The sequence below is a fragment of the Eptesicus fuscus genome, chromosome 4 (genome assembly GCF_027574615.1).
Source record: "Eptesicus fuscus isolate TK198812 chromosome 4, DD_ASM_mEF_20220401, whole genome shotgun sequence".
NCBI lineage: Eukaryota > Metazoa > Chordata > Mammalia > Chiroptera > Vespertilionidae > Eptesicus > Eptesicus fuscus.
The window spans coordinates 65280351-65291674 of NC_072476.1; the positions used below are offsets into that span (position 1 = coordinate 65280351).

The 11324-nt window shown below is 43.1% G+C and overlaps 1 protein-coding gene across 4 annotated transcripts in view; it reads right to left on the reverse strand.

Moving 5' to 3' along the window:
- RASA1 (RAS p21 protein activator 1) overlaps nucleotides 1-7968 on the reverse strand; it is a 95733-nt gene extending 87765 nt beyond the window's left edge. For 2 of the 4 annotated variants that reach the window (XM_054715085.1, XM_054715086.1), the window contains exon 1: nucleotides 7160-7773. In XM_054715085.1, the coding sequence (XP_054571060.1) occupies nucleotides 7160-7704 (545 nt within the window). In that variant the 5' untranslated portion in view covers nucleotides 7705-7773. Of the gene's footprint in view, nucleotides 1-5202; nucleotides 5326-7159 lie in introns of all 4 variants that reach the window. The other 2 variants (XM_054715087.1, XM_008162089.3) reach the window with 2 other exon arrangements.
- Nucleotides 7969-11324: the final 3356 nt, after the last annotated feature.

The following is an 11324-nucleotide window of genomic DNA, read 5'->3' on the forward strand; positions in this document are numbered from 1 at the left end:
TACCGACAATAAATGATCAATTTGAACCATGCTTTGATCGTGAAAAAAACAGAATGTGCCAGAAGACACGGGAAAAGTAATTTTGCTTCATGATGACGCACCATCACACACTTCAAAACCAGTTAAAGACACATTAAAAGATCTTGCCTAGGAAGTATTAACCCACCCGCCGTATTCACCAGATCTTGCTCCTTCAGATTACTTGTTCTGGTCGATGGCACACGCATTTTCTAAGCAGCACTTCAAAACAAACGAATAAGTGGAAAATTGGGTCTCTGAATGGTTTGCCTCAAAACAAGAAAAGTTCTATTGGGATGGTATCCACAAATTACCTGAAAGATGAGGGAAATGTGTAGCTAGCGATGGACATTACTTTAAATAAAGCACTTTTGATGTTTCCCTTGAAATTTTGTAGTGGATAATTTGATTACAAAATCCGCCAATATTAAAAGGTACACCTAGTATAGTCAAACTTGGGGTTAGGTCTTCAACATATAATTTGGGTGTGTTTTTGTTTTTTGTTTTTTCTTTTATTTGGGGGGGCACATTTCCATCCATAACACCCAGGAACTGGCCAGCCCTGAAGTATATTAAGTTTTGTATGAGTGCACACATATGTGTTACATGTACTGAAAGGGGGCAAGGCAAAGGAAAAAATATAGTTTTTGCATTAAAATTGCAGTTCTATCACTTAAGTGTTCTCAAGATAAGAATGTGAATATCTATTGCACTAGTTGTGAGAACTGAGATAATCTATGTAAAGTATCTAGCATATGGTAAATAATAAATAAGCCAATACTGGGCCTCTGCCTTTCCATCCTCTCCCTTAAAAAAATTAATTATAGCCGAAACCGGTTTGGCTCAATGGATAGAGCGTCAGTCTGCGGACTGAAGGGTCCCAGGTTCAATTCCGGTCAAGGGCATGTACATTGGTTGCGGGCACATTCCCAGTGGGGGGTGTGCAGGAGGCAGCTGGTAGATGTTTCTCTCTCATCGATGTTTCTAGCTCTCTATCCCGCTCCCTTCCTCTCTGTGGAAAATCAATAAAAATATATTTTTAAAAAATTAATTATAAGTATTACTCAAATCTAATAGTAAACATATCTAAAAAATTATGGACACTAATTTATGTCTGTAATTTAATTTTATCATCTTAATTCTCTATCATTAATGCCTCATCTTCTAAATAGAGTGTATATCTTTATATTTCTTTTGTACACCATAATGTTCACTGTTTTACTTACAAAAATCACATAATCACTGAAATACCTAAAATCATACCCCAAATCCTATTGCAATGTGATTAGACTTGTGGAGAAGTAAACTGTATCTGACAACTATTTTTAACTTGGCTCACAACTGAAATGTACTGCAGATAATTTCAAGATAACATACCTACCTTCCATACACTTTCATATTCAAATAATGAGCCATAACCAACATCCATACTTAATATTTTTATTTAAATTAAGATAATGGTGGTAAGAAGCAAAACCTATTGTGGATATATTTGAATCATTTAATAAAAGACAATCATGCTGAGCCTAAGGCAGGGGGGCGCAGCCTCAGGCCCCTGGCCCAGTGCTGGGGCAGGGGGCGAGGCCTGAGGTTCCCCTGTCAAGCCCCGAGGGGGCGGGGGAGGGCGTAACCTCAGGTCCCTGCTGATTGCTCATTAAGGCTCTTTATGGGAACTTGGCCTCAGCTGTGGGTGCAGCCATCTTTTTTGTTTTTTTTTAATATATTTTATTGATTTTTATACAGAGAGGAAGGGAGAGGGATAGAGTTAGAAACACTGATGGGAGAGAAACATCAATCAGCTGCCTCTTGCACACCTCCCACTGGGGACATGCCCGCAATCAAGGTACATGCCCTCGACCGGAATCGAACCTGGGACCCTTCAGTCCGCAGGCCGACGCTCTATCCACTGAGCCAAACCAGCCAGGGTTGCAGCCATCTTTGTGATGGAGTAATGGTCAATTAGCATATTCCCTCTTTATTAGATAAGATTACATGTAAACGAAAACATGGAGTAGGCTATAACTTTGGTGTCCCCAAGGAATCTCAACTCCCAGTATTAATGGCCTTGAATATTCAAACAATGAGCAATAACCAACATCCCATACTGAATCTGCACTGGGTCATGTAATTAGCACTGGCCATTGGAACATTAACACACACGAAGAATGCAGAGACTTGCCCTAAGCGGTTTGGCTCAGTGGATAGAGAATCAGCCTGAGGACTGAAGGGTCCCAGGTTCAATTCCAGTCAAGGGCATGTACCTTGGTTGCAGGCACATCCCCAGTAGGGGGCGTGCAGGAGGTGGCTGATCAATGTTTCTCACTCTCAATCCCTCTCCCTTCCTCTCTGTATAAAAATCAATAAAAAATATTTAAAAAAAAAAGAATGCAGAGACTTGATAAGTGATGTCACAGAAAGTCCTGTCCTCTTGAAATGCTCTGTTGTGGAACCCAGCTGCCATGCTGTGAAGAAGCTCAAGCCAATGAAGTAGAGAGACTACAGGGATGGAGAGAGGAGAGGGTGAGAGAAGGTGAGAGAAGGGGAGAGAGCGAGGGTGAGGGGATGTTATAGCCAAAAGATGACACATGAACATCCAAGGTGTCTTAATGCCTAAGTTTGGTACCTCAGCTGGGACAGCTGGTGGATAGCACGGCATAACATACACTCTCCCTCTTCCTACCCCATTCCCTACTCTCTCCCCCTTCTCCCCCTGCCACCCTCTCCTCCCCTCCTCTCTGCCCCACCCCCTTATGCTCCCTTCTAAGTTTTCCCTTTCTTCTTCCTAATTTATAGCTGTCCTTTTTATTTTTTGTCTGTCAGCCTTTGTCTGGTTTTCAATGACCCAGACCAATTCTAGCCTTTGGCTGGGCTCTATATTCTTAGTAACTACAGGCACCTCCTTCAACCTCCCTCCAGACCACAGGTAAATAAGAGTTCAGGGCAGACTCTTCACTAAGGTCAAAAGTTTATACTCATTTAACTCATAATTCTTTTTTTTTTTTTTTTTTTTACCTGATAAAATCATTAGGCAATAGGAACCAATAACTTCTGTTCAGATAATAAATTATGCTGCAAGGAAAACATACCGCCTACTTTTCCTCAGACTTTACTGATCCTCTTTATATCATGTCTTATTCTTTTAACCCCAATGACCCATTCCTCATACTTCACTCATTATATTTATCTTAATCTATCCTGAATCATAATAATAGGTTTATTTAACTTCCTACTAGATCCAAAACTCTCTAAGAAGAGAGACTCACTGAGAAAAGGAGCATCTTACTCATTGTTGTAATCCCTTAAATTAAGCATCTACTAAAAATATGGTATAAAATCTGGGTCCACTCTATCCACAACTAATCTTTGCAATTCTCATCCCCATTTTTATTAGGAAATAATGACTCACCCATAGTTATAACGCTATCAGAGACAGAGTTAATGAACACTACGTGTACTAACATTAACTTTAACAATTATTTGACTTAGAATTATTTTACTTTTGTAGAGACAGTAAGTTTATTTTTTAAGAGGAAAAAAGGTATTATTTAAATTCCTTATTTCTTTTTCCTTTGTTTCAGGCCTGAGAAGCCTGCTTATTAGGTCCAGGATAAGATCTTGGCCAGATGCCAGGCAAATAATATCAATGGCAAAGCAGGGCTGGTGGAGGCTACAGCAAAATGGAAAACTCAGACCCCACCTCAAAGAGACAACCTCCACTGGGCTCTAGCAATCTACTCTCAACCAGAAACAGCAACCTGTGATTTCTCAAGAGATGCTAAAAATTGAGGCTTCTTAAATGTGAAGTCTTCCAATTTTTTTTTAAATAGATTCTTATTGATTTGGGAGGAAGAGAGATAGAAACATCAGCACGCCCCACAATGGGGATGGAGCCCGCAACCTGGTCATGTGCCCTGACTAGGAACTGAACTGTGACCTCCTGGTTCATAGGTCAATGCTCAACCACTGAACTAACTATGCTAAAGTCTTCCAATGTTTAAATGGTAACAACTAATTACAATAGGTCCCAAATACACTAAGAGCAAACCATATACTAGTATATCTGTGGACTGGATTCAGCTCAAGGGAGTTCTGCTGCTGCAGACTCATAATACATACATACATACACATACACACACCCACACACTAGAATGTAACTATATATATATTTTAAGGTATACTAAGAGACCAACATTCCTTTACTTTCTCTCCCTCACCTTTAGGGGAAATAGAAAAAATAACAAGAAAATGAGAAGCAGCTCCATAAAATTACAGGGAGTACCAGTGACAAACTCCTTTAATTTTTCTCTCTTGAAAAAGATATTTGTTAGCAGTTTTGAATATAGAAACTTCTTAGCATAAAAATATATGGAAATAATTTTTTTCTTTTTAAATTTTTTTCCTCAGAACTTGCAGAAAGGAAAATATTCAAATAAATGTGATAGTTAAAATTACACAAACTTCTCTGGCCTTAACAAAACTAATAAACACGAGACTAATGATTCACCATGCATACAGAAAAAACAGATACAAAATACTAATGGCATTATTTTATTTACACTGGTCAATCTACATACGGTCACTTGACTCTCTTGAGACCAACAGCACCAAACTAGCTGGATACAAAGCTGAACTCTATGACCAGGGAACCTCAGCCTAACAAACCACTGTGGACTCAATCCAGTACCTGAACCTCCTATCATGTGAGCGGAACCATGTTATCAATAAGTAAGACAACCAATTACTATTAATCAAATATTAATTTAGTTCAAAACATTTAATACTTTTATGAAAGATTTGTCATTATTTAACCAAGGTATTAAGGCATTGTTCTTTCATTTAAAAATAGGAATAGAAAACATGAACTTCATCTCTAAACCTGCTTAACTTTATGAAGTTAAAATAAAATTTTCAATATAATTAATTGTTGTAGACAGGCCTTTGGAGTTCAAAATATTCTCTAAGATAGCTATTAGTAAGGGATTCCCTACAACAACAGAATTAGTAGGCAATTTAATGATAATAAAATTATGTTATTGTTACTTTGGGAGACCATTTATTTGTTGAACACTTAACTATATGTCAGGTACTGTTACTGAATATGTTCAGGGTTCCCATTAAACCTTGAAAACAACCATATGAGGAAGGTACCATTATTATCCCCATTTTACAGATGGGGAAACTGACCTTTCCAAGATCACACAGCTAGTAAGTGGTAGTGTCAGGATTCCAACCCAAATCTTGTCTAACTTCAGAATTTTCACGCTTAACCACTACACTGTATTGCCTCCAGTGACTCTGGGTTGATATCTAAGATAAAGAAAAGAGGGAAATTTGTACTTCTCAGTGGCAAATTTAAAAACATACTAGAAATGGAGGATACTTTTTTTAAAATAAAACAAATCTCATATACATAGTCACAAATATTTGTATTCTCAAATGCATATAATAATGAAAATCTCACACAATGAACTCCTCACAAACACAACTTTTCCTATGTAACCATTCATGTTTATTATTTAAAATTTAATGGGAAGGCTCTGTATTCTCTGCTCAAGTTTGCTATCAACCTAAAACTTCTCTATTAAATAAATTGTACTTTTTAAAAATTTTAAACTACAATATACTAAATATGCCTAATTTAATTCAGTTATGAACTGACATAAGACTATATTCTTTCAGTATAAAAAGTTGTACTTTGTTTATTGTAACCACAGTGCTGAGCATATAGTGGGCACTTGGTTAAAAATTTAACTATTTTTTTTTGCAAAAAGGATTGAAGATGTGCAACAGTGTGTAAAATTAGAATTGTATCACTCTCTGAACACCTTCAGAAAAGTCTGCAATACTAGACATGACATAAGTTAGGATAAAATTAGACAAAAAAAAAAAGGAACTCTATTGAACAATATAAAAGGAATACAACACCCAATACCATGGCTGACATAAGATTAACTTCACTTTTCCACCTAAGTATCAAAAGATATAGTCATAAGTCAAAATGGATTAGTATTACAAAATCTTTTCCTAATTTGTTTAATTGCTTCTAAATCCTCTAAAGAAATATACCACCCCACCCCCCAAAATAATAATACTTCAAGTGACAACATATGAACCAAATCTTTTTTCCTCTGATACTCACCAAGGTTGTCAAATTCTAAGTCAATTAGGACAGATGTGAGAGATCTATAAAACAAGTTTTGCCTACTATACCACTTCCCATCAACATTTTCCTCTCATTAAGGTCTACCTTTATATATAAGTTCATACCTAAATTCACTTATGAAGGGAACAAGTTAAGAGGGAGATACTCTATACAGAAAAGTCGTTCTATATATTCTGCAGTACTGTCAAAATTAATTTAGAAATATAATATTGTATTGGCCACCAACAAAAAGTGTTGAAGGGAAGCACGCTCTTAATTTTGTTTTATTTCAACGCTGTACTTACAAAGTCTCAACTATAAAAAAAAAAATCGCACTAATATTAACAAATGAGAACTCGAAGGCACAAGTTACATATACTGCTGGAGTAGGGGCCCTTAAGCACACCTGTAATTCATAAATCTCCTTTCCTTTCTCGCTGACCCACGTTTTCCTAAGTGATCCAGACTTTTTTTTGCATCGCTATGCTTTCAACCGGCTGAAGTTTAGATCTGCAGTGCAACAAAAACAACGCATTCCGACCGAGACACGTTTCAAACAATATTAGTGCAATACGCATTCAAACACTCATACTCAAAGCTTCTCACTGATCATCTCTAGCTGCAACAAGGAACACACACAGGGTAATACCAGACAATAAACGACAACTGCCTCGGTAGCTGCAAGCTCAGCTGAATCCCCGGAACGCCGCTCAATTTGGAAGGGGCAGAGCCATATCCGGTTCTCACCTGACACCCATTTCCCCGAGCTTCCCACCTTAAAAACTCTACATCTTCCCAGAGGAGCAATAAACGTACAAAGACGCCAGGGAGTGAGCCTGTAACGGAAGGGGAGCGATCAAATTGAATCCCTACGCAGGGAACCTGGAGCTGCAAAACTTTTTCAGAACAAATCACAGCTGACAGAACGGGCGTGTTTCCCCACTTCTTCCTCCCAGGGAGCCAGCTCCCCCAGCCCCCCGAGCAGCGGGCTTCACTTACTGGTTCGTTGGAGGAGCGGTCAGCGGGATGGCCACCTCTTCTTCCTCGTATTCTGGTCCATCCAGAGAGTCCCCTTCGTCCACTGTTCCCAGGCCCGCGCCCAAAGCGGGCAGCTGGGGAGGCGGCGGCAGAGGAGGGAATCCGCCGCCGGCCCCGAAGGTCTCGCCAGGCAACGAAGTGGTCCCTCTGGTGAGAGCCATCTCCCCGCCAGGTCCAGCGGCGGCAGCGGCGGCAGCGGCGGCAGCACCAGCCACGCCGGCGGCGGCGGCGGCGGCGCCTCCCCCTGACAGTCCGGCTCCCCCCGGCGCCCCTGCCCCAGCCCCGGCTCCCAGGAACCCTGATCCCAAAGCGGCTCCGCCATCCAGCGTCCCGGCCACTCTGCCCTCCGACGGCCCGGGATAGGGGGCGGCTGCCACCGGCAGGGCCGCAGGGATCCTCACCCGGCACGCCGCCGGATAGGAGCTGGCGCCCGCGGCCGCGCCGCCTCCCGCGGCCCCGGCGGTCACCGGGCCGCCCTCCTCACCGCCGGCCTCAGCCGCCATCATGTTGAAGCCCGCTCCGCTCGGCCTCGCCCGGCCCGCCCGGGAGCCCCGCGGGCCACCAGGCCCGGGCTCCGAGCCGCCCCGCCCGGGCGCGTCCCCCCACTTCAGTACTCCAGGCGGAGGAAACAACAACAAAAGGAGGGAGCCCGGCGCCGCGCCCCCTCCTCGGGCCACAGCCCCGGCTCCCGGGTTTACGGGAAGCGAAGTGGGCAAAAAACCCGGCGCCTGCACCAACGCCGCCCAGACCTTCACCTCCGACACCCACACTCACGCGCACACATGCACAGAAGCGAGAAACTTCCTGGCGGCACCAAAGAGGAAGGGAAGCGCCGGGAGAGCGGCGGGGCCGCTGCCGCCCCTTCAGCCGCCGCCGCCACGGCCGCTTCACCACCCGAGTTCCGGCCACCCCCACCGCAGCCACCGCCGGGGCCGCTGCCGCTGCCGGGGCTGGGGCCGCCGCAGCCGCCGCATCGTCCACCGGGCTGGAGCCGGGAGGGGTGGGGAGAAAAGAGGAAGGGGGGCGGGGTAGTGGGGAAATCGGCCGAACGGCTCCCAGCCTGGAGCTCTCAGTGAAACCGACGCGAGAGAAAGGAGGGCGGGGCCCCGGCGGAGGGGCGGGGGGAAGGAAGGGCGGGGAGGGCGGGAGCGCGCTTCTGCGCAGGCGCGGGCGGGGGCTGGGCCTGAGGGAGGAAAAGGAAGCGTCGGGAGCGACGGAAGCGCGGGGACGCGCTCGCGGTCCCGCTCCGGGGCGGGCGCGTGGCGGCGAGGCCTCTCTTCCCCGTCCGTGTTGCCCGCGGCGCGCGCTGGTCTCCCTGGGCTTTGTTCGCTGGGCCGGTGGGGCCGAAGGAGGGCAGGACCGGGGACCTGAGCCGGCAGCCGCCCGGCGTCCTGAGAACCGGAGAGGCCGGCGGGAGCGGGAGTGGCGGAGAGGAAGGAAAGCGGGAAAGGGAGGGAAGGTGCGCGAAGCCGGCTGGGTCCCTGCTTCCTGACCCAACCCGGCGGCGCAGAGATCCATGGCCACGGCCCGGGTAGGGGAGGCTGCAGATGGCTTCCAGGGTTGAGGCAGTACTCTTAATATTTTCATTTTTGTTACATAATCTAAATCGTTATATGACTATTACAAACAAATAAAATACTAGGTTCTGAAACTCAAGAAAACAAAACGGGATAAAGGGGGGGTGCCATAGGGGGAAGGCTAAGAATTTTGGTAGGAATAATGGTTGTGAAGTCAGATTTCTGTAACTAGACACGTTTTCTTCACCGCGCCTCCCTCCCCCACGCCCCTCTCCCTTGCGCCCGCGCGCGCACCCCCGTGCCATTGCCAGTCTGGTAGGTGGGGTGAAGAGGAGGGGTGCCACAGAGGATACCAACCAACGCCCTTTTGTCCTCAGGTGAAAAAGACAGCGGAGCATGCTCCACAACGCACGTGTGATGATGCACAGAGCACCTTCCACACGACCAATGTCAAAGAAGGTCCTTAAAGTGCAGTTATGTCTAGGTTCAAAAATTACCAATAAATGGAAATCTCACCCTTAATATATCCAAAGAGAAGGGTTTTGTTTTCTTCTATACTGGACTATACTGTATGTAAACTAGTATATGCATTCATATACTAGTAGGTGGAGGAATCATCCCCTTTATCTGAAATTGCAGTTCAGGTAATTTGCTTTTTTTTTTTTTTTTTTACTCCTATTGTTCTTATCTTTTAAATTCTCCCAGGAAGAATCCCAGATTAAATACCATTGAATATTGATATTTGAGATCCATATTTTCTCTGCTAAGGATGATCAAACCAACATAGGAGCATACTGGGGATGGGAAGAAGCTGTAATAAAGGTCCAGGGAAAAAGCAAAAGACCACTGAAAGAGGTGGCAAGGCGCTGCAAGACGTTTTCTTTTACATTAGAAGTCTGAATAAGCCTATTTACCAAACCAGTGACAAACTTGATTTAACAGTGATCATGAGGACCCCTTATTGTGCTTACCTCTTTTGCCATGTACTCCTTGGGAGGATGGAGATGGACTAGTCTCAGACCAGCATTATCTTAGGACCTTGTTAGAAATGCAAATTTGGGTGAGCCATCCCAGATCTTCTGAATCAGCAACTGCAGCAATCTATGGTTTAATGAGCCTTCAAGTTTACACATTTAAAAACCACTATGCCATAGTATGCTAATCAGGAAGGAGGTATGTGATACCTAAAAATGGTTCTGAAAGAAAGAAAAATGAGTAAGAAAGCCAACTCAGTGTCATTCACTAGGTAGGTGGGATAGTGATGTAGGTATTAGGTTACTAAGTTCTGTGCCATTTTGGAAAGGGCGTTAGAAAATGAGAATATGCATAATAAAGTAATTCCATACTAAAGAGAATAATGAAGTTTTACAGTTGCCTATCGGAAAACACTTTTTCTTGGGTATTTTTTTAAACTGAGGTCCTCAGAGTTAGACCATCAAAGTACCTATTCACCCACTGCCAATGAATTTACATGTAGCCTGTGTTTCAAATCTACTGTGTGTTAGCATCCCAATGCTCCAACACTGCCACCTCAATTACCACCATCAGCCTTTGAATGTAGGAGGTTGGACTGGCAGGTTATCACCAGCTCTTGGGTATCACTGACCTCTCTTCTCTAACTGCTCACATAGGTTTGAGATCAGACTCACTACTCTACTTTGCAGAATTACCTCCTCCCCTTTTTATGAAAATTCTTTGGCAATTAAAGGCCAATATTTAATGCAGTCCAACACCAATTAGATGCTGAGTTATATTGTTTTCTAGCGTATGTGTCCACAATTCTTAATATAATACTAAAATACTATAAAATACTGCCTAACCCAGTGCTCGGCTTCCTTTGAACAGCTCTCCATCCTTTTAACCAGTTCTGGAATAGACCAGCTCACATCTTTAGACATCAATAGCTCAACTAGTAGGAAAGAACTACTAAAAGTCTATTTGTAAATCAACCAAATATTAATCTTACCTTATGTTCAATCTTACAGTTGTGTTGCCCTTTTCATCTAAAAAGATTACCACATATTTTGATGAGGTATTTTCAAATTACTCCTTTTATTGGACAGATCTATACTCTTTCTTGTGTACTTCCTTAATCTCAAATCAGTAGTCTGTCTTCAGTAACTTTTTATTTTTTCCAAAAGGGTTAAATGTTTCTACCTTCTTTGCTTTTGTCTATTGCCTTTTTTCTCTTTCTACTCACCTTGATATTCTATCCTTGTCTCATTTATAGTCTCACGCTCTCTTTTTTCCTGCTAATTTCCCCCTCAATTTCTACTGTGTTTTCCTTTTTTCTCCTCTGAATTTCCCAACATAGATATGCTCCTTGAAGTTTCATGAGTCAAAAACTAAAGAACAATTAACAAAAAACAAACAAACAAAACAAAAACAACAACTATGAAATATCTATGTGGAGAAAAGCAAGCCTTACAGGGATTCTGTAGGAATTGGTGTTAGATGTGGTGTTATGTAACATCAGTTGACAAAGGGAAGTAAACAGTCTGTTAATTAAAATCACAGATAATATTAAACAGGGAGGTACTGAAAAGCAGAACAATATACAAAAGAAAAGAGAGGAAAAATAGCTTTTACCTTAGTAAAACAATCTTGAA